This window comes from Entelurus aequoreus, linkage group LG08 (genome assembly GCF_033978785.1).
Source record: "Entelurus aequoreus isolate RoL-2023_Sb linkage group LG08, RoL_Eaeq_v1.1, whole genome shotgun sequence".
NCBI lineage: Eukaryota > Metazoa > Chordata > Actinopteri > Syngnathiformes > Syngnathidae > Entelurus > Entelurus aequoreus.
In genome coordinates, this window is record NC_084738.1 from 6,083,633 (window position 1) to 6,108,594 (window position 24,962).

At 40.3% G+C, this 24,962-nt stretch overlaps 1 protein-coding gene across 1 annotated transcript in view; it reads left to right on the plus strand.

Moving 5' to 3' along the window:
• The first annotated feature begins 534 nt into the window (after positions 1-534).
• The window catches only part of mta3 (metastasis associated 1 family, member 3), a 70,299-nt gene continuing 45,871 nt past the window's right edge, over positions 535-24,962 (plus strand). Inside the window, exons 1-3 of the mRNA XM_062055410.1 lie at positions 535-780; positions 6,821-6,888; positions 24,119-24,212. Coding sequence (XP_061911394.1) covers positions 753-780; positions 6,821-6,888; positions 24,119-24,212 — 190 coding nt within the window. The 5' untranslated portion in view covers positions 535-752. The remainder of the gene's footprint in view (positions 781-6,820; positions 6,889-24,118; positions 24,213-24,962) is intronic.

The following is a 24,962-nucleotide window of genomic DNA, read 5'->3' on the forward strand; positions in this document are numbered from 1 at the left end:
TCAGAGTATATACAATGAATTATTTACAATCCGGGGTGTGGGATATGGAGGGGGGGTCTTGAGTTATGTGTGTCCTGATATGTTTATATGTGCTTTGAGGTTTTTTTTTCTGGTCTTAAACGGTTTACCTTTTTTTTTTTTACCATCAGCTGCCCCTGTCTATGTCTGCTCTTGTACCGACAACAATATGACCATAAAGTTCCATTCCATGCATGCAAATTTGACTTGCACTTGCCAAAGAAAATAGTAATAAAAAAAACCTACTATTTCCTACTCAAAAGAGTCAAACCAGCAGAGTGTGCACATCTGGCCGCCCAAGGTCTTCTAGAGCAGGGGTACCTAATAAAGTGGCCACCAGGTGCATGTCGTCTTCTTTATTACAAAAGATGCAAATGGATGCACTTTGCTGACTGCATTGTTTTTTTTTCCAAGGTGTGTGTGTGTGTGTGTGTTGGGCTTACTCGTCTTTGCGCCTGCGCGTCGGCTTCCCACGTCATCAGTGGTTTTTCGGGTTGATCGGACTTCTTTGGGCTACTGTCGTGAACACCAGGCGAGGGGGGTTGAATTGACTCAAAAAAAAAAAAAAAAAAAAAAAAAAAACTGGCGATCGGGTGCCACATCCGGAATCGCACCGAGCATATACCAACGCTCTTATTTCTAAACCCCCTCCCCTTTTAATATACTTTTTATTTATTTATGCCGTTTTTCCCCCTTTAGTTGATGTTTCACGTTAACACTCCGGGAGGGCAGAAATGGCGGCCAACATGTACCGGGTCGGAGGTATGTATGTCAATGTGGATCTTTTTCTCTTATTAAACTCGTCCGGTTGGGGCACACACGGGGCTTGAGGGGGGTGGTTATAACTGTGCCGTTATGCGGCTACTTTTAACGGCGAACCCAGGCGGCCCGGACACCCCCTGGCTAAGCCGACGCGATAATTGAGCAAAAGGTGGAGGGGGAAAAAAATTCAAAATATTTGGGATCCAAAATGGGTCAGGCCCGGCTAGCCTTAGCATGCTAGCCGCTAGCATGCTAAGGCTAGCTTAGCTTTAGAATGTAAACATTTTTTTTTAATACGGAGGACGTCGTCACCTTCTTGCTGTATGCCCGCACAAAAGTTACGAAGACTCCCCTGGGCATTGATAGTGTATTTATATTAAAAGTCAACGTTATCACGACCACAGTGTGTGTGAGTGTTAGAGTCTTTGTATTTGCCTCCATTGGCACGCAGCCATTAGTGCGAGTCCTTATTTAGCACATATCTCAACAGAAACACTCACTAACAGCGTTTAAGATGGCAACACGGACCCGCCATAATGCCGGCTATCGCCTCACAGTCCAACCACCCTCTCCAAAAGTGCAATTAATTCGCAAATTGGCTTAGCTGGCGAGCTAGCTCGTTAGCAGCCCACCGGAATTCATCATCAAAAAAATGATTGTCTCGCTTCATGGCGTCGGCCTTGATGAAGCTCACACACACCTATGTATGCCCCGTCTGGCAGACGCCTCTAAAGCGGCGAGTTTATGCTTCATAGTGGCACGTAAGGCATCTCAATCCCGGACACTTTTTTTAATTCAACCACTTTTTGTCACTGTTGCGTTCAAGTGTCCACTTTGCCCACACAAGTGTCTCCTGGTGCATTCAGGTTCTACGTAAACTACAACATTCCCGGTGATCTGTCGAAGTGAGCGGGATTTGTCATTAAGACTACTGAGCATGCGCATTAATACTAAAGTTTGCGTTCAAGTGTCCACTTTGCCCACACAAGCTTCTCCTGGTGCATTCAGTTTTTTTTTTGATTGATTGATTGAAACGTTTATTAGTAGGTTGCACAGTACAGTACATATTCCGTACAATTGACCACTAAATGGTAACACCCGAATAAGTTTTTCAACTTGTTTAAGTCGGGGTCCATGTTAATCAATTCATGGTACAAATATATACTATCAGCATAATACAGTCATCACACAAGTTAATAATCAGAGTATATACTGTATTTTTCGGAGTGTAAGTCAATCAATCAATCAATCAATGTTTATTTATATAGCCCTAAATCACAAGTGTCTCAAAGGGCTGTACAAGCCACAACGACATCCTCGGTACAGAGCCCACATACGGGCAAGGAAAACTCACCCCAGTGGGACGTCAATGTGAATGACTATGAGAAACCTTGGAGAGGACCGCATGTGTGGGTAACCCCCCCCCCCCCCCCCCCCTCTCTAGGGGAGACCGAAAGCAATGGATGTCGAGTGGGTCTGACATAATATTGTGAAAGTCCAACACATCAGCGAAAGTCCAGTCCATGGTGGGGCCAGCAGGAACCATCCCGAGCGGAGACGGGTCAGCAGCGTAGAGATGTCCCCATCTGATGAACAGGCTAGCGGTCCACCCCGGGTTGGGAGCAGAGTAGAAAAGAAAAGAAAAGTAACGGCAGATCAACTGGTCTAAAAAGTCGCACCGGAGTATAAGTCGCACCTGTCGAAAATGCATAATAAAGTAGGAAAAAAACCATATATAAGTCGCACTGGAGTATAAATCGCATTTTTGGGGGGAAATGTATTTGATAAAAGCCAACACCAACAATAGACATTTGAAAGGCAATTTAAAATAAATAAAGAATAGTGAACAACAGGCTGAATAAGTGTACGTTATATGAGGCATAAATAACCAACTGACAACGTGCCTGGTATGTTAACGTAACATATTATGGTAAGAGTCATTCAAATAACTATAACATATAGAACATGCTATACGTTTACCAAACAATCTGTCACTCCTAATCGCTAAATCCCATGAAATCTTATACGTCTAGTCTCTTACGTGAATGAGATCAATAATATTGTTTGATATTTTATGGTAATGTATTAATCATTTCACACATAAGTCGCTCCTGAGTATAAGTCACACCCCCGGCCAAACTATGAAAAAAAAACTGCGACTTATAGTCCGAAAAATACGGTATATACTATCAGCATTAGAGATGTTCGATAATATCGGCAGCCCGATATTATTGGCCGATAAACGCTTTAAAATGTAATATCGGAAATTATCGGTATCGGTTTCAAAAAGTAAAATGTATGACTTTTTAAAACGCCGCTGTACGGAGTGGTACACGGACGAAGTACAGAGCGGCAATAAACCTTAAAGGCACTGCCTTTGCGTGCCGGCCCAATCACATAATACCCACGGCTTTTCACACACGCAAGTGAATGCAAGGCATACTTGGTGAACAGCCATACAGGTCACACTGAGGGTGGCCGTATAAACAACTTTAACACTGTTACAAATATGCGCCACACTGTGAACCCACACCAAACAAGAATGACAAACACATTTCGGTAGAACATCCGCACCGTAACACAACATAAACACAACAGAACCAATACCCAGAACCCCTTGCAGCACTAACTCTTCCGGGACGCTACAATATACACCTCCGCTACCCCCTACCTAAAACCCTGCCCCCCCCAACCCTGCCCCCCCCAACCCTGCCCACCTCAACCTCCTCATGCTCTCTGGGAGAGCATGTCCCAAATTCCAAGCTGCTGTTTTGAGGCATGTTTAAAAAAAATAATGCACTTTGTGACTTCAATAATAAATATGGCAGTGCCATGCTGGCATTTTTTTCCATAACTTGAGTTGATTTATTTTGGAAAACCTTGTTACATTGTTTAATCCATCCAGTTGGGCATCACAACAAAATTAGGCATAATAATATGTTAATTCCTCGACTGTATATATCGGTATCGGTTGATATCAGAATCAGTAATTAAGAGTTGGACAATATCGGAATATCGGCAAAAAAGCCATTATCGGACATCTCTAATCAGCATAATACAGTCATCACACAAGTTAATCATCAGAGTATATACATTGAGTTATTTACATTATTTACAATCCGGGGGGTGGCATGTGGAGGGGGTTGGGGCGGGGGGGTTAGGTTGGGTTGCTATCAGCATACTTCAGTTATATCATCAGAGAAATGGACATTGTAAGAGTGTAGTTCTCACTTCGTAGGATATGTACAGCGAGCAGTGAACATAGTGAGCTCAGAAAGCACAAGAACAAGTATATACATTTGATTATTTACAATCCGGGGAGGTGGGATGTGGTGGGGGTAGGGGGTTAGGCTAGGGTTGTAGTTGCCTGGAGGTGTTCTTTTAGTGCGGTTTTGAAGGAGGATGCACTCTTTTACACCTGTTGGGAGTGCATTCCATATTGATGTGGCATAGAAGGGGAATGAGTTAAGACCTTTGTTAGATCGGAATCTGGGTTTGACGTGGTTCTACGTAAACTACAACATTCCCGGTGGTCTGTTGAAGTGAGCGGCTTTGGTCATTAAGAGCTACCCATCGCTACTGAGCAAGCGCATTAGTGCAAAGTTGTCCTCGAAACAGACTAAAATCAAAATTAACTACTTTGTGTAGACTTATCTCATGTAGACCTTGTCACTCAGCTACAAGCAAGTCATACTTTGAAATTATATTTATTTCATTGTGTTTTCTGACAAGTAAGCGTGATATCTGTCTATTACCTGACCGCTTCTATGTTAGCTACCTCTTTGTTTATAATGCTTATACTGTAATATTGTACATGGTAATTGTTATATATTGTATATATTATATAACATATCAGTATATATCATACACTGTATATATAATATGTAAATATTAGATATATGTTATGTTTTATATTGCAACTACGGTACATTTTTAGTGTACTTTATACCTGCATTATCCTTTCCATCCTTTGTAACTGAGCTACTGTGTGGAACAATTTCCCTTGTGGATCATTAAAGGTTGTCTAAGTCTAAACACTTGCGTGATAATATAATGATAATAGATTAACAGCTCTGATCAATTTCTATATTACTTAAAAGAGAACTGGTTTTGTTTGATAAAAGTCTTCCCAAACATTTAATAAAGTCAAACACAAATAAGGCAACAAGAGAAGTATCCAACACTTCCATCCATCCATTTTCTACCGCATGTCCCGTTCAAGGTCGCGGGGGGTGCTGGAGCCTATCTCAGCTGCATTCGGGCGGAAGGCGGGGTACACCCTGGACAAGTCGCCACCTCATTACAGGGCCAACACAGATAGACAGACATCATTCACACTCACATTCACACACAAGGGCAAATTTAGTGTTGCCAATCAACTATCCCCAGGTGCATGTCTTTGCAGGTGGGAGGAAGCCGGAGTACCCTTATTTTTGCTAAAGTAAATATTTAGAATCGTTCCAAATAAGTATTGCGATTAATCGGAAAATAAATTTTTTTTAATACCCCTAATAATTATCGTGCTGGTATGAGGGATTATGACATCACACCGATAAGTCTGATAACATTCAAAAAAAGCTTTGATATTGAATATAAAAAAGAAAGAAAATGCTCCATGAAAACAATTACCTGTGCAGTGCTGTAGGTGCATTAGGGTGAGCTAGGGTGAGCGAATCAAGCGCTCCTTTTCTCCTCTCCCAGACCTGGGCAAATTAAGGCCTGTTAAGATTTTCAATCTGGCCCGCCGGGCGTTCCCAAATAATTTTTTTTTAGATCTTTAAGATGGAAACTGTAGCTGCCATTATGATGTGCAGTGATGTTTTCAAATGACCGTAAGTCTTGAACTATAGAAAGTATTTCAATGGTTGGAATCTGCGCTTCTGCATGATGTACTAGTTACTATGGTAATACTATGGTCATCTAATGAGTTACTATGGTCATCTAATGAGTTACTATGGTCATTTAAGTCACAGCAGTTCAGACGAGGCACCAAACAGTGTGGGTGGGGAGCGTTTCCACAGAGTGTTTTCAGTACGTCCAGTCTGAAATGCGGGTGTCATGGACAGACGTGGAAGAAGATTTTTACACCAAAGTTCTAAAGCTTAGTGATGTATCAGATGTATCAGATTGTAGGTGTTGTTGTTTTTTAACCACTGCGTTCATATTTCGCTGTGTTTGTTGCATTTTTGTTGTGTTTGGCTTGATTGTAAAATATGTCGATCGAGAAAGGGTGTGACGTTCATATGTTGTCAATATTCAGTGTTGTATCGTTCATAGTTAATATTGTAAATCCCACATTCTTTATTTTCATGTACATTCTGGGTGTCTCATTCAGTAAAAAAAATTTAAATTCCATTCCATTTTTTATGGCGGTCTGTCATAACGTTTTTAGCATTCAATCAGACATTATTGTGAGGTTTTGTATTAGAGTCAAAATAAGTGCCCTGGCCTGTCCTATACTCATGTTGGCAACTTCCTCTGAGCTCATTGTAAACAAACATAGCGTTGATCATTTGGAACTTCTTCGCTGTTTCAGGTAAAGACATTTGTTGTCATATTTCGCCAAACGTTCTGCAAACAATTACGCAAGGAAAGAAAAAGCCTCTCGTGTCAACACATCAAACCTTATCAACCAATTTAAAGAGCAACATCACTCCGACGATGTTTTGAAATAGTTTTTGAAAAAGGCTGGCTGCTAAGAAGCTGCCAAAGTCATCTACAAAGAAAGGTGTTTCAATCTACATTAAAAAAAAAAAAAAGTTTGGTTTGAGAATCGATATTAGAGAATAAAGATCTGGTATTTCAGTATCCGCATCCTCAGAGGCGCCCAGCCCAACCTTATGCAGTTGACGAGAGGCTGGATCCTTTGGAGACTCCTCCGGTTGGGACGTTCTTGCCTTTATAACACTTCCTGGTTCTTGTCACATCCTCACGCTTCTTGCATTCAGTGTGAAATTTCCCTTTAAACACTAACTTTTTGTGAGTAACGTGTGTATTTAGTTGCAAAATAATAAAAACTGTGTTTTCCCCGTTCTTGCAGATTACGTGTTTTTCGAGAACTCCTCCAGTAACCCTTACCTGATCCGGCGAATAGAAGAGCTCAACAAGGTAATTAACCGTTTCTCTTGCCCGTTTTGTGTGTGTCGGCGCCGGGGGGAATACTTTTAGGATTCCGCTCTCGCTCTCCTTCTTTCAACCCCCCGACACCCTGCTTTTATGACATTTTGTGACCTAAATTGGTGGGAATGTAACATAAACTTTATGAGAGCCGACAGGAACCTCTGCTGCTGATGATGTAATGGTGGAGCAATGCCGTGCTCAGACCTACACCCTGTATGATCGTGTTTGTTACATTGACATTTATTGGTCCTAATGGACGTTACAAGGAGTGATGACACTATGGTTAACTTGTTTCTTTCCTACCATATGTTAGTCTGTGCTACATAACGTGTAGTTGTAGTGGTCCGAGGGTGCATTTGTGTACACAGCGAGTAAATTGTCTGTTACTGCAGTTGAGTTTTTAGAAAAAGTCGTCAACACACGCCTAAAAATGCTGCTTCCGTTCACCCGGGGCTCAGACCTGGGTCCTCCAAATGAGCGTGTTAGAGCGCTAAATATTGAGCTACAAGCCCAAGTCGTGAACTCAATCAGAATCAGAAATACTTTAATAATTCCGGAGGGGAAATTATGATTTTCAGCACAATCCTATTCAAGATCAGACAAACATTACAGGGAGACAGAACAGGATCGCTGACGGGTCTGCCAATGGCTAACACCCTGATGGCAAGTAACCTGACTCTCGCAAGATCCTTTTAGTTCGCTGAGCTCCACACAAGGATCTGGGCTCGAAGGCAATGCAAACTCCTTCAAGATAGCAAAAAATAATGAACCAATCAGGATCGCCGGGCGGGATTTCATAGATGTGACGTAGCGCCGAAGCGACTGTTTGTCAGTGGCGGCACGGAGCGAGGAGTCGTGTGCTGACATTGATTCTGCAATTGCAACTGTGTTGTCGAATCTTATCGAATATTAATTCTTTAAAAGATGAACATAGAACGGTTTTGAACGCATTTATTAACTTTTCGCTCTGTCGTTATCCAATATGTCGGCTGTTCTGTTTTTTATTTCCCAGCGTCGCTCTCATCAGCGTCACGGCTTGATTTCGATGTGAGTGGTGAAGGTAGCACGTCATTCAAGATAACGGACAAGTGGTTTATCCAATCACATACAATCATTTTTTTTACAAGGCCCCGCCTTCTGAAATACATCTCCTATTGAGAAGTCCTAGATACTTGTGTGGAGCTCAGCAAACTACAAGGATCTGTCAGGCTTGGTCAAAAGATAGGACTCAGATGCAGAGTAGGGATTAATTCGGCAGGCTTTTATTTTGAAAGCTTCCTTTCACCTCCAGAGTCAGGGCAATTCAATATAGCTAAACTAGTCGGCGAAAAATGTTCCAAAAAAAAGGAACAACCGAAAATCACTCCAAAAGGAGGAAAACACAAAAACAATAACGAATTATACTTGGCGCCGTATATTCTATGAAATTTATTATAAACAAAAAACGCTCCAACAGGAGGAAGAAACAATGGCTGTGAAGCTTCCACACTGTCTCTAATCTAATAAAGGTTAACAAAAAATGTCACTCAAAAAATTGAGGAAAAGGAAGAACTGTAAGAAAAACTGAAAACTCACCACTTCGGCTACAAAACTAAATAACACAAAAATCACTCTGCTGAGGAGGAGAAAAAGAAAACTCAAAATATCAACGAAGGAATTCAGGATCAAGGTATTCAAACACGAGATGAGGAAAGGCATGGACAGGAAGCTAGAGAGGCACAAATAAACGAGACAATCTGGCACAGAACAAAGGGAGGCGTGGGCTTATAAGACACATGAGGGTAATGGGGAACAGGTGGAAACAATCAGGGGTCAGGGATGACGTTGACTGATGACACAAAAGGAAGGGCAAGTGACCTGAAACGAGAGGAGTTACTTTTCAAACTAAAACATGCAATTCACAAGACAGAAGAAACCAAGACAAGACATCCAGGATCTGGAGAGAGTCAGGTTGGATGGCAAGCGTGTTGTGGACAAAAACACAATGGTATGTCGCAAGTGTCACACGATAAACTAGAACAATGGAAATACATCAAACATGACAACACTTTTACGCCGATATCACCCTGATGCGGAAAATAGGTGGAACAAAAAAAAAAACAAGGAGCAACAAGACACAGGCTACGAAATTTACCAATAGCATTTAGAGAGTAATTTGTACATTCAAAGAGGGCAAAATAAATCGATCTAGCGATTGCTATTTTTATTGCTTTCAACATGCAACCATTTTATGGCACATCTGACAGCTCAGTTACAGCTCATGTTATTCTATTCTGTGTTATATGTGTTTTATGTTGCACGATTGCGCCAAGTAAAATTCCTAGTTTGTGAACCCGTTCTCAAACAATGGCAATAAAAACTCTTCTGATTCTGATTCTGTTGTGGAAAATGTCGGGTTTGCTGCGGACACTTGAGTCCCGTTACAAGATTCCTTCACGATAACTGTAGTTCCTGCTCTGTACAAGACACAAGCCCAATTAGAGACAGCACCCCCTGTTACTCTGCTGCTAAGAATGCACCACAAAAGATGGGTGATTTTACAGATGCATTTATGTTATTATTATTATTATAGTTTTTTACAAGGTGCTGTATGCACGGCAGAAAAGGGGGCAGGTATAGCTGCACCAGATACATTTAATTTCATTTAAAAACTGTACTTTTGAGTTGAAACAAAAATGTTGATGATTTTAATAAACTACAAGTAGAAAAAAAGGCATTGAAATTTTTTTTTTTTTTTTACTGAAAAAAATATCACACCGGGACACTAAAATATTGAACCGAACTAAACCGTGAATTTTGTGTACCGTTGCACTCCTAATGTTTATCCGGTAGTCTTGAAACCAATTTCCTTGACCCAGCCACACACAAAGGAGTTGTAGGCCTCCATGCTTTTCCAAGTTTCCATCTGTTTTGGCGCGTAGAATGACGTCTGAAGCACCAGGTAGTTCGTCTGGCAACGCGCCCGACGGATAATTTTTTGTTCAGGTATATGGATTCATTATATTGCATAATTAGATGTTTTGTTCGTATCTACTTTTAGCGGTAAGACTGAGACCCCTTGTGTACTCAGATAGTTCGAACAATGTTTGCTGCACGGTTGCCACTTTGTTTATTCAAAAGTCCTGTGACTAAATACAACTTCAGGGTTTCCCCTTAATGTAATTGAATGTGGCGCGCCACCATGGCATTTTTATTACAGCCACACCTTGAAAATAAGTTTTTTTCTTTTACTTCAAAACAAATAAAGTAATACAATATATCGTAGCCGCCAGAAAAAATCACACAGTCCGACACTATTTTGAACTTTTATTACCAATTTTATGATAACAAACGGCACAATTCCAACAGGCTTTACCTCCTGTGCAAACGCTTTCGTCTCGTGAGTCTCAAAGTCTCAAAACAACACTTCCTCATTCTCCGCCAATCACATTTCAGGCGCGGATGGTGTGTTTGCAACCATGGGAAAAACTGACATCAAATCCAAACCACACAAACCTAAAACATTAAAGGCCTACTGAAATGAATTTTTTTTATTTAAACGGGGATAGCAGATCTATTCTATGTGTCATACTTGATCATTTCGCGATATTGCCATATTTTTGCTGAAAGGATTTAGTATAGAACAACGACAATAAAGATTGCAACTTTTGGTATCTGATAAAAAAAAGGCTTGCACCTACCGGAAGTAGCGTGACGTAGTCAGTTGAACATATACGCAAAGTTCCCTATTGTTTACAATGATGGCCGCATGAAGTGAGAGAGATTCGGACCGAGAAAGCGACAATTTCCCCATTAATTTGAGCGAGGATGAAAGATTTGTGGATGAGTAAAGTGCAAGTGAAGGACTAGTGGGGAGTTGAAGCTATTCAGATAGGGAAGATGCTGTGAGAGCCGGGGGTGACCTGATATTCAGCTGGGAATGACTACAACAGTAAATAAACACAAGACATATATAAACTCTATTAGCCACAACACAACCAGGCTTATATTTAATATGCCACAAATTAATCCTGCATAAAAACACCTGCGTGTTTGTTATGCTAGCTCCTAGCTCCTCTGCTAGCTCCTAGCTCCATAGAACACGCCAATACAATTCAAACACCTGATCAACACACACAATCACTCAGCCCAAAAGACCGTTTACCTAACCCAAGGTTCATAAAGCTTATATATTTTTAAAAAGTTACGTACGTGACGCGCACATACGGTCAAGTTATCGAATGTTTAGCAGCCAAGGCTGCATACTCACGGTACCTGATATTCAGCTGGGAATGACTACAACAGTAAATAAACACAAGACATATATATACTCTATTAGCCACAACACAACCAGGCTTATATTTAATATGCCACAAATTAATCCTGCATAATAACACCTGCGTGTTTGTTATGCTAGCTCCTAGCTCCTCTGCTAGCTCCTAGCTCCATAGAACACGCCAATACAATTCAAACACCTGATCAACACACACAATCACTCAGCCCAAAAGACCGTTCACCTAACCCAAGGTTCATAAAGCTTATATATTTTTAAAAAGGTACGTACGTGACGCGCAGGTACGGTACGGTACGTGTTATGCTAGCTCCTAGCTCCTCTGCTAGCTCCTAGCTCCATAGAACACGCCAATACAATTCAAACACCTGATCAACACACACAATCACTCAGCCCAAAAGACCGTTTACCTAACCCAAGGTTCATAAAGCTTATATATTTTGAAAAAGTTACGTACGTGACGCGCACGTACGGTACGGTACGTGTTATGCTAGCTCCTAGCTCCTCTGCTAGCTCCTAGCTCCATAGAACACGCCAATACAATTCAAACACCTGATCAACACACACAATCACTCAGCCCAAAAGACCGTTCACCTAACCCAAGGTTCATAAGGCTTATATATTTAAAAAAAGTTACGTACATACGCAAAAAAAAGCCAAAGCTGCATACTCACAGTAGCACGTCTGCGTCTTTGTCATCCAAATCAAAGTAATCCTGGTAAGAGTCTGTGTTGTCCCAGTTCTCTACAGGCGTCTGTGTATCCAAGTCAAAAGTCCTCCTGGTTAGAGTCTCTGTTATCCGAGTTCTTCCATCTTGACTGCATCTTTCGGGAATGTAAACAAAGAAGCGCCGGCTGTGTACTGTTGTGGCTGACTACGTTCGAAAAATACGTCCATTTCGCACCGACAACTTTCTTCTTTGCTTGCTCGGCTTCCTTCTCCATAATGCAATGAACATGATTGAAACAGATTCACGAACACAGATGTCCAGAATACTGTGGAATTATGAAATGAAAACAGAGCTTTTTCGTATTGGCTTCAATGTGGAAGGCATACCCGTGTTCCCCGGTCTACGTCACGCGCATACGTCATCCTCAGAGGCGTTTCGAACCGGAAGTTTAGCGGCAAATTTAAAATGTCACTTTATAAGTTAACCCGGCCGTATTGGCATGTGTTATAATGTTAAGATTTCATCATTGATATATAAACTACCAGACTGCGTGGTCGGTAGTAGTGGGTTTCAGTAGGCCTTTAACATTAGCTGGTCGTTACTGTAAAGCAGGGGTGTCAAACTAATTTTAGATCGGGGGCCACATGGAGAAAAATCTACTCTCAAGTGGGCCGGACTGGTAAAATCACGGCACAATAACTTCAAAATAAAGACAATTGTTCTGAAAATGTACAAATCTCAATGTTGTTGTTTTTTTTTTACACTTATATGTTGTGGTTAATGGTATTCTATCTTTATTTGTTGTTATTTATAATTTCTGAATTATGTGATAATGTTCATCAGTCAACTCATTACTGTTAATTTTCAATCTATCAAGATAAAAAAATGATATCAAAATCAAATTACAGGATGTTATTTATGTAGTTTGCTCATTTTCCTGTACTGGTGCACTAACATCTTGTGGTTTATATTTTTGACATATGTAGCATAATCTACAGAGATACAAATAATTGCTATTGTGACATCTTGTGGACACATTTAGAACAGCAGTTTCTTTCATTCCAAAATTTCGGCTCATTTTTATATACGTTGCCAACTCCTGTTTGCCGTACGTTTGACACCCCTGCCGTAAATAATTGATATATGTAGCCTATTATTTGCACACTATTGACAAGTGATGTACTGAAAACTTGACCACCAAAAACAGACTTTGATCACCGAAAACCGCGCTACTGAAACCAGTTGTACACAAAACGCACAACATTGTGACTGTTTTGAGCGTTGTCAGTATGTCTGTGATGTGGACGTAGTTTTTTATATGTATTGCAGATGTACCCGCGTACAGCCATCTACAAAATATGCAAATATGAAGAGGACAGTGGCGGCTTTTAATAAGAGAAAGTCCAACTGGAGCAACCGCACCAAGCAAGTGTGACGTCATGCTCACTGCAGCTAGCCTCTTTAGTTAGGGACATCGAGGAACAGAACTCAAGAGTGTCCAAACACGAGTACATTTTATAATAACACCAGAAGACGATGCTTGATTTGTTGTTATTGTTTTTTGATTAAAATAAAGTCATTAAAAAGTCTGGAAACACTTGAAAAACTCAACAAAGTACCGTGTACAAAAAAACAATTGAAAATATGGCAAAAGATAAAACAATATATACAGTACAGGCCAAAAGTTTTGACACACGTTATCATTTAATGCGTTTTGTTTATTTTCATGACTGCTGATTGTAGATTGTCACTGAAGGCATCAAAACTATGCCTTCTGTGAGGTGAAAACCACTTCAGGTGACTACCTCTTGTAGCTCATCGAGAGAATGCCAATATTGTGCAAAGCAGTAATCAGAGCAAAGGGGGCTATTTTGAAGAAACTAGAATATAAAAAACAGGTTTTCAGTTATTTCACGTAGTAGTTTTGTATGCCTTCAGTGACAAACAAACAATCAATCAATCTCAGCTACAATCGGGCGGAAGGCGTGGTACACCCTGGACAAGTGGCCACCTCATCGCAGGGCCAACACAGATAGACAGACAACATTCACACTCACATTCACACACTAGGGCCAATTTAGTGTTGCCAATCAACCTATCCCCAGGTGCATGTCTTTGGAGGTGGGAGGAAGCCGGAGTACCCGGAGGGAACCCACGCAGTCACAGGGAGGACATGCATACTCCACACAGAAAGATCCCGAAGCCGGGATTGAACTCACGACTACTCAGGACTTTCATATTGTGAGGCAGATGCACTAACCCCTCTTCCACCGTGCTGCCCATATATATATATATATATATATATATATATATATATATATATATATGTATATATATATATATATATATATATATATATATATATATATATATATATATATATATATATATATATATATATATATATATATATATATATATATATATGTATATATATATATATATATATATATATATATATATATGTATATATATATATATATATATATATATATATATATATATATATATATATATATATATATATATATATATTTATTTAATTTAGTATACATATAAATAAAATAAATACTTGAACTTCAGTGTTCTGCAGGCTATCCAGTAGATGACAGCATTGTCCTGTTTAACTTCTCCGTTCATGAATGAGTATATCATTTCGGCCACCGTGTTCAATGGAGAAGTCTGTTTTACAAAATGTACAGGCAACATACATACCCCTTCTCCTTCGAACTGTCCTGGATGAACTGAAATTCTTGTTTCCATTCATTTTGGAACTTGCAAGCGTATTTCTTCATCTTGCTCGTCGACGGCGTCGCCATGTCTGTAACTTCCTCGTTCTTCTGCTTCGTCTCCTTGTTGTGTGCGCAGTTGTGCACTCTACTCTCTAAAAGCCGTAGATGTTATGACGTCATTGGGCAGGCAAGCTGTTTATATTGTGGGAAAGCGGACGTGAGAACAGGCTGTCCCCACTCAGGTCCGCATTGAGCTGGAGGGGGCGTGGCCTCCAGCTCCGGCTGAATACCGGGAGTTTGTCGGGAGAAAATTTCTGCCGGGAGGTTATCGGGAGAGGCGCTGAATACCGGGAGTCTCCCGCTAAAAACGGGAGGGTTGGCAAGTATGGTTGACGCTCCTCTTAGACACATGTAATAAAAGTGTTTGTGATATCCATTGATGTTTTATGGGGCTAATGAATCACAACATAAAACGTGTCGCTACTGGTCCGACGTTTTCTAAAAAAAATATGTAAAAAACCCAACTTAAAGCCTTGTCCATATGTTTACTGACATATACTATTCATGTTTGAATAACCTTGTAGAAGTTGCCCTCTAGTGGGTTCTTCAGACCACCACATACTGCCAGGAGAGCCTGGAATTCAGGGTATAACACTGTTTTATTTTCATCAATCGTGCAAGGCTTTTGCTTTCCAGCAAAATGTCTTTTTCTGAGTTCGTGTCTGTCTCTCTCTGGCTCCCACTCCAACTCCAACAGCGTGTCTCAAACCGGCTGCTGCTAATAAAGGCGACAGGTGATTAGATAACAAGGCCCACCTGGGCCATCTACTCACCTGTCGCCGTCTTCGAGGCCGGTCCTGGCACACCCCATTCCGCGGCAGGCCTGCAGGCCATGCCCCCCTCCACAAAGCTTTTCTGCAAATAGATAGTGGTTTCATGTATTAATCATTGGCCTCCTTGACTACTAATTATCTGTATTGGTCCTAAAAAAAACATATCAGTCGATCTGCAGTGCACTTGCACAGCCACAGTGGCTGGCCTCCGTTACACATGCACCCGCAAAAACAACACTGTAATATGTTAGGTCAGTCGTTGGCGAGGCCATTTAATCAAGATATGCTAAGCATTTAAATGTATTTCAGATTTCAACTTTTAGACTTTCCTGCTTTGTACTGTTATGATGCGAGCCGTGTTTTAATTTCATTAATAGGGGTGTATTAATTTAAAAAAAAGATTAGAGAGCTGATTAGAAACGCTCCAATTAGGTGGGATTGAAGCTGCGTTAGGGTGAGAAAATCAAGCGCTTTTCTTGTTGTGCTGTAAGTCTGTCGTAAACTTTCCCCGAGCTCATTGTAACAAACATGGCGTCGATCGCATGGGACGTTTTGCTCGAAAGGAAAAACCATTGTGCTTCAACACATCAATCTTTATCAGCCCCCTGAAACGGCAGCATTGCTAAGACAGTGTTTTTGAAAGCCTACAAGGACGCCTGCGCTTCTTAAAGAAATTGCCCCAAAGGCAGCCGCTAAGAAAGGCCCAGGGCTTGTCCCTAGCACAGAAGAGTTGTGAAAGTCCAAAAAGTATACCAGAGACAACCTGAGGGTTAAAGTGATCTGTAATTTCATCATGGAAATGATGGCGCTCGACCACCAGCCCTTTACCATCATTGAAGATACTGACTGATACTGATACTGAGTACTCAGGACAAACCTACTAATTTGTCAAATACACCTTTGTTTGACTCTTTCTTATCTCCAACTATGCACACACTAGTGTTGAATCTATATTTACAAAATAAGAGATAACAATAAGTATCAGGTATCAGTTTTGAGACGCAGGAAGATATCGTGTCAGTATCGGCGTGAAAAAAGATACCGCAAATACCTATTGCTTAGATTATCGGAGTAATTCTTTTTTTGTTGCCCTTTACCATGTGAACTGTTTCAGCCCAACTATGCACACACTAGTGTTAAATCTATATTTATAAAATAAGAGATACAAATAAGTATCAGGTATCGGTATTAGTTTTGAGAAGCAGGAAGATATCGTGTCAGTATCGGCTTGAAAAAAAGATACCGCAAATACCTATTATTTAGTTTATCGCAGTAATTCTTTTTTTGTTGCCTTTTGCCATGTGAACTGTTTCAGCCAACATTTTAAACGTTAGATGCCTAGTGTTTATTTGCATTTATCGTCATAGCAACAGGCTTGCTCAGGTGCTCTGTCAGAAGGCTCTTGTAAGGTTCTCTATCAGATAGATTGTCTCCCACTGGACTGCTGTCTATTTTGTACTAGTGGAGGGGGTTGGTTTCTACATGACATTCAGGGTTACCCCTAGATTGCCAAAATACCCGTTGCGGTGGTGGTGTGGTCATCATGACGTCATCGTATGATTTATACATTTATTTAAAAAGGCTAAAAAAAAGTACACATACATTTAAAAACAAATGTGTTATTACTAATTAGTATTTACATATATTTTTTAAATATAATTTTGCTCTATTTTCAATTGTTGCTGCTAATTTTAGCGACTTTTCTTTATTAGAATTTGACTAGCAACAAATCTAGCATCTTTTTCTGGTGTTATTATAGACTGTACTCGTGTTTGGAGACTCCCTCGATGTCCCCGACAAACAGCTGCAGCGAGTATGACGTCACACTTGCTTTGTGCTGCTGCTCTAGTTGGACTTTCTCTCCTCTTCCACTGTCATCTTAATATATTTGCACATTTTGTAGATGGCTGTCCGCGTGTACCGTATTTTTCGGACTATAAGTCGCTCCGGAGTATAAGTCGCACCGGCCGAAAATGCATAATAAAAAAGGAAAAAAACATATATAAGTCGCACTGGAGTATAAGTCGCATTTTTTGGGGAAATTTATTTGATAAAAGCCAACAGCAAGAATAGACATTTGAAAGGCAATTTAAAATGTCTAAAGAATAGTGAACAACAGGCTGAATAAGTGTACGTTATATGAGGCATAAATAACCAACTGGTATGTTAACGTAACATATTATGGTAAGAGTCATTCAAATAAGTATAACATATAGAACATGCTATACCAGGGGTCACCAACCTTTTTGAAACCAAGAGCTACTTCTTGGGTACTGATTAATGCGAAGGGCTACCAGTTTGATACACACTTAAATAAATTGCCAGAAATAGCCAATTTGCTCAATTTACCTTTAACTCTATGTTATTATTAATAATTAATGATATTTACACTTAATTGAACGGTTTAAAAGAGGAGAAAACACGAAAAAAATGACAATTAAATTTTGAAACATAGTTTATCTTCAATTTCGAATCTTTAAAATTCAAAATTCAACCGAAAAAAAGAAGACAAAAACTTAAAAAAAGAATTTATGGAACATCATTAGTAATTTTTCCTGATTAAGATTAATTTTCGAATTTGGATGACATGTTTTAAATAGGTTAAAATCCAATCTACACTTTGTTAGAATATATAACAAATTGGACCAAGCTATATTTCTAACAAAGACAAATCATTATTTCTTCTAGATTTTCCGGAACAAAAATTTTAAAATAAATTCAAAAGACTTGGAAACAAGATTTAAATTTGATTCTACAGATTTTCTAGATTTGCCAGAATAATTTTTTTGAATTTTAATCATAATAAGTTTGAAGAAATATTTCACAAATATTCTTCGTCGAAAAAACAGAAGCTAAAATGAAGAATTAAATTAAAATGTATTTATTATTCTTTACAATAAAAAAAAAAATACATTTACTTGAACATTGATTTAAATTGTCAGGAAAGAAGAGGAAGGAATTTAAAAGGTAAAAAGGTATATGTGTTTAAAAATCCTAAAATTATTTTTAAGGTTGTATTTTTTCTCTAAAATTGTCTTTCTGAAAGTTATAAGAAGCAAAGTAAAAAAATGAATGAATTTATTTAAACAAGTGAAGACCAAGTCTTTAAAATATTTTCTTGGATTTTGAAATTCTATTTGAGTTTTGTCTCTCTTAGAATTAAAAATGTCGGGCAAAGCGAAACCAGATTGCTAGTAAATAAATAAAATTTAAAAAATAGAGGCAGCTCACTGGTAAGTGCTGCTATTTGAGCTATTTTTAGAACAGGCCGGCAGGCTACTCATCTGGTCCTTACGGGCTACCTGGTGCCCGCGGGCACCGCGTTGGTGACCCCTGTGCTATACGTTTACCAAACAATCTGTCACTCCTAATCGCTAAATCCCATGAAATCTTATACGTCTAGTCTCTTACGTGAATGAGATAAATAATATTATTTGATATTTTACGGTAATATGTTAATAATTTCACACATAAGTCGCTCCTGAGTGTAAGTCGCACCCCCGGCCAATCTATGAAAAAAACTGCGCCTTATAGTCAGAAAAATACGGTATATCCGGGATATATTAAAGTACGTCCACATGGCAGACATGCTGCCTCCACTGCAGACAACCCCGTGCATATTGCCTACCTCGTTACGACATTCGGCGGTCAAAGTTTTTTCTGGCGGCAAAGTTTTCGGTGCATCCCTAGTCAAAAGTGCCCAAATATTAGGCTATATATGGTATATCCATTCATGCTTAACGACCTGCTGGTGTTCAATGTTTTTTTGTTCATGTGGTTTTAATGTTCATTTTCCCTTGATCGCGAACACACACACCGTCTGTGCCTGAAAGGGGATTGGCGGAGAACTAAGAAGTGTTGTTGTGTGCCTGGGAGTTAAAGCACAGAGACGGAAGGGTGTGGAGGGAATACCTGTTGGAACTGGGCCGGTTGTTAGCATAAGATTGGCAATAAGAGTTAAAAAGAGCATCAGACTGTGTGTGACTTCTTCTGGAGGCTACAATCCGTTCTATTATTTTAAATTGTATTCACGTAAAAAATTAAATTTTATGCCCTTTTTTCTGTATTTGAAAATGCCAATAAAAAAAGTTGGATTAAATGACACAATATGTTACTGCATATGTCGGCAGACTAATAAGGAGTCTTTCTTTGTTTACTTAATAATAAAAGAAAAGTTGTCTAGTATGTTCACTATTTTATTTAGGGACTAAATTGTTATTCGATTTCAATAAGAAACATATGTTTAATGTACCGTAAGATTTTTTTGTTAAAATAAAGCCAATAATGCCAAAAAAAAAAAAATAAAAAAATAAAAATAATTAAATTTTAAGCCGTGGCGGCGTTTATTTTACCGTGGTGTTGCGCCACGATCAGTTACATTAAGGGAAACCCTGATGTTGACTAATTTGTATAATTGGCCGTGACGCAGTCAGTGAGCAGGAAAGTGTTGTGGGAGAGAAGACTGTCAAACGATAAAAAATGCTTAAATCAAACAAATCACTCTTTTGAATTTTGATGATAGCAATAATTTATACTTGCTTCCGTTATTCAAAATAACTGAAAAAAACTACCCAAATATTTTGACACAAATGCACTTTTACTGTCAGAATGTCATACACTTAAAAAAATGTTTTTACTTGAATGCACCTCATTTATTTTCTCAAAACCTGCTAACATTTTTTTTCTTAAGTCCTGGCAAGGATTCAAGGTGTATTTTAAAGTGAAATTTACCACCGAGCACACCTGTTGGAGTCTCCTCACTCATCTTTTTACTAATGTATGCATTGACCTGCATTTATTAGGAAAAAAAGAATGAGAAGTGTGCATTTATTAGAAAAACAAAAAAAGAATGAATGAGAAGGCTGCTTTCTGAGCTGCCACCTTATAGTGGTAGGGGTGTTTGCGTGTCCCAATGTCCTAAGTTGTCGGGGGCTTCTATGCCCCTGGTAGGGTTTTCAAACAGGTCCTAGGTGAGGGTCCCGATAGAGAGCAGCTTAAAATACCCCAATGAAGTCAAGAAAACATTGAGACAAGTTTCCCTCGCCCGGATGCAGGTCACCGGCGCCCCTCTCTGGACCCAGACCCGGTAGACGAAAGGGTGGTCTCCCTCTACCTCTGGAAGAGGGTAAGGGTCCTGAATGTGGTTTGTGCTTGCACGCCAAACAGTAGTTCAGAGTGCCTGCCCTTTTTTGGATTCAATAGAGGGAATACTGGAAAGCGCTGTCCTTTGTCCTGCTGGGAGACTCCAACCCTCACATTGGCAGAGACAGTGAGATCTGGAGAGGCGTGATCGGAAGGAACGGCCGCTGGTGGTGTTTTGTTGTTAAGACATTTGTGCATGTTATATATTGTCCATTACAAAGCACAAGGACACCCTGGGCTGCATTTCGGTGATCAGCTTTTTGGTCATGTCGTCGGACTTACAGTCCCATGTCTTGGACACTCGGGTGAAGAGAGGGACGGAACTTTCAACCAATCACTACTTGGTGGTGAGTTGGCTCCATTAGTGAGGGAGGACGCCGATTAGACCTTGTTGGCCCAAACTCATTGTGAAAGTCTGCTGGGAACAGCTGGCAGAGTCTCCCGTCAGAGAGTTTCAATTCCCACCACCAAAAGAGCTTTGAACATTTTCCGAAGGAGGAGGGGGGCCTTTGAGTCCGAGTGGGTAATGTTTCATGCCTCTATTGTAGAGACTTCTGATCGGAGCTATGACCCCAAGGTGGTTGGTGTCTGTGGGGGGAATCCCAGAACCTGCTGTGGTGGACACCAGCGGTGAGTGATGCCTATCGAGTCTTTTTGGCTCATGGGACTCAGCAGGCGGTTTCAACAGGCTAAGCAGAGTGCGCTTTGGCGGTTGCCGAATCAAAAACTCCAACATTGGAGGAGTTTGGCAAGGCCATCGAGAACGACTTCCGGACGGCTTCAAAGAGATTTTGGACCATCATCTGCCGTCTCAGGAAGGAGAAGCAGTGCATTGTCAACACCTTGTTTGGTATGAATGGTGTGCTGCTGACCTCGATTCTGAATGTTGTGAATCGGTGGAAGAAATACTTTAAAGATCTTCTCAATCCCACCTACACGTCTTCTTATGAGGAAGCAGTGCCGAGGGACTCCGTGGTGAGCTCTCTTATCTCTGGGGCTGAGGTTGTGAAGGTGGCAGTGTCCTGGGGGTGGACGAGATCCGCCCAGATTTCCTTAAAGTACTAGTAGAATGGAAAAACAAGTTGACTTTATATGCTTAATTGTGTTTTATTGTATCCATTAAAACATATCCACTTGTATTTACAATCCGCAAAGTATGTGAAAATACCATCTAAACATCACAAAATGCGAGAAATTCAGTTGGCCATTTTGAATATTCCGCTTCGAATACCTTCAGCAATTTCTGTAGATTCTACATCACTAGAGGAACCCTTTTGCACTCTGACCATGCTATCAGATCAGTCATGCTGTAAATACGCAAAGATTTGAAAGAGATGTGCTATTTATGATTCACAAACCTTATGTAAGACAAGAACACACATGCTTGGCTTTTTTATGCATTCCAAATCGTAAATAAATAGCTAACAATTGAGTCAACAGATTGAGGGTCCTCTATTGCGCCCATTATATGCTCTAAAAACATCCAGAAACCGCCAACAGTACTTTATTTACGTACATGTCGTGACTTTAAAATTAACCAAATGTAAGCGATATCGTTATAAGTGCCAACGCAGACGGCCTATTTTAGCGGCTCATTGATAGCAGTTTGCTAATACGAGCTTACGCTGCTATTGTTGACACACTGAGCCGGCAATTTCTTCTGCTCAAACTTGCTAAAAGTACATTCTAGATTCTAATTCATGCATCTCTCCCCAGGTAGTAGACACATGTGACCATGGACTGAGAGGCTGGTCGACTTTGACGTCCCCCAAGATGACAAAAAAGATGTAGTTGCGGAAACTTTTTTTAAACCCTTTGTGAGGTGTGCGATTGAATCTATGATAATGGTTAGTTTGTATGTTAAGCATCTAGCAATAAAGCAGGATCCGTTTAGCACTCAACTTCTGAAACTCATTGCTCATCCTCTTTGTTTCGGTCTCAAAAATTGAAGGTTTTGGATCATAATTTTTTCCAAAGTATTCGTTAGTTTTCACAAAGTCTGCTTGATTAGCATTGTTGTTGATGGGGAAGGGATCTGTGGTTCCTAACTCTCACTCGTAACTGGCATGCTCATTAACTCTCAAAATGGCACGGGAATCTCCATGAGATTTATACTATTTTGATCATATCTATTTATTTGCAGACATTGGAAGTCTTTTGGTGTCATAAATCAGATATATGTGACAATAGCTTCAATATAGAGGTGTCTTGTTTGTCCAATCTACTGGTACTTGAACTTTAGCACTTCAAAAAAAACATTAAACATTAAGTCTTTTGCTCGTCTCTCACGTCATCACAACAATAGCGGACAGCTACAGTGGTCGAGAAAGGTCATAACAAACGCCACAAGACAATATCATTAATTACAAAACAAAAACTTTCAGCTACAGCACGATTGCAAAAGCCACAACAGAGACAAACAACACAACACAATAATATTAAGCAACAACTTAACGTTCAGCCACAAATGACGCGACTGACAAAACGGAAGTGATAGCCAACGTGCCGACTTACGAAACACAACAAATGGCACCCAAGGAAAAGTTATTTAATCAGAAACATATAAATACTAGAGTTGGATCAAGGAGGCTATGGAATTTAGGAAACGAGGGGCCAGCACCATCGACAAGGATGAAGGTGCATGCATGCTTCCTCACACCTGGGACATTGTTTATCGGCGACGCCAGGACTGAGAACAAATACTGTAGAGCCGGGTCGGGGAACTTTATGTAGCAGGTAACACTACTGTTATAATGTTGATTACTGTAGTTTTATTGAAAATGTCTTGAATGTTGAAAATGTAAGCAGAAAAGGTTTCCTTTCAACTCAACCTAATGTGTTGGTTGTACTATATGTGAACGCATTGGCCATTAATTGTTGTTTACTTGCTTGTTTGCATCCATAATTCCTTTCTGCTGAGATTGTCCCTGAGTAGTATCGGCAACCACAAATATTTAATCGAAGTGAATAGTTGGTGCAACGAATCGTTACACCCCTAATTAACATATAACAATGGTGGTCCGCCACAAATAAATAAATATGTAGGAAACACTAGCAAAAGCCCACGTAGTCAAATAAGGAAATCCAAATACTACCATAAGATGCACGTCTGCTTTCAACCCAGCCTTTCTGTAAGGCTAAAGCTGGAAACTAGAATCAGAATCATTCGAGCGTATAGCCTTTTAATGAATGGTTGCCGGATGGAAACAGGGGCACAAGATAATCTCACCTGCAAAAGTAAATTGCCACAAGTGAGACAGTTGTCTCAAACTCCAGAGCCTGTCATGTTCCGCACTCCATCAGTCTGTGTTTTATGGCAGCAGCGTCTTTCATCCTGTCACTTTAACTATTACACGGCCTGCCAGACAATCAATCAATCAATCATTTTTGTCAAATGCGCCATCCCCGGTCATCTTGTCATAGCTGCACGGCGGTTTGAAGTGGACACAAAGGAGAGAGCGCTCTCTGGGGAAATTAGAAACTTGTGTGATGGCTCCATTGAGGCAGAGGGGTGGGGTTGGGGGGTACTTTGCCACCTTCTTCACTCCATCAGCATCTTCTCTCCCTGCAGACGGCCAGTGGGAATGTGGAGGCCAAGGTGGTGTGCTTCTACAGAAGGAGGGACATCTCTCACAGCCTCATCCAGCTGGCGGACAAACATGCGAGTGAGTCCCGTCGGATGCGGTGTGTCATGCCTCTCCCTTGAACTGACTTGCATCCCAAAGTAAAAAGTGACAAATCCGTTTGTGGACAGATGAGAAATGTTCCGACTGAACACAAGTCTCTCCATCACGGATTATATACATTATGCAAGCTCTCCTTCTCTTCAGGCACTGACTACATGACAGTCATCTCGCCATCACAATGGCAGCGCTTACTCATCGAAAGCATAAGTGTCTTTTTACATGAATGCCCTTTCCTGGCTTCATTCACATGATGGTGGAGGGCAACATGACAAGAGAGAGAGAGACGCTAATGCACCGTTTTGTCCACGAGAGAAAGGCAGAGTGACGACGTGAGGCACGCTAGAGGGGTTCTCCCCCGCCCCCTCCTTTTGTTTTGTCGCTGGTTACGTCACTAATGGATTTTCGAAAACCACAGATAAAGACCAGAGACGCCTCTCAGAGAATCCACTCGGTTCGCGCTGGGTTTGATTTGCTGATTTTTACACAAACTCTTGCGTTTGACTTATGCTGTGAGGCTGCACTAATGGCAGCATTATTGGCCAAACAACTGAAAAAAACAATAACATGGACGTAACATAAGCAAGTTAAGTTATTTGCCACTAGGAATGGGGGATATAGCCTAATATATACATTGTATTATACAGTACAGGTCAAAAGTTTGGACACACCTTCTCATTTCAAAGTGTTTTCTGTATTTTCATGACTATTTACATTGTAGATTGTCATTGA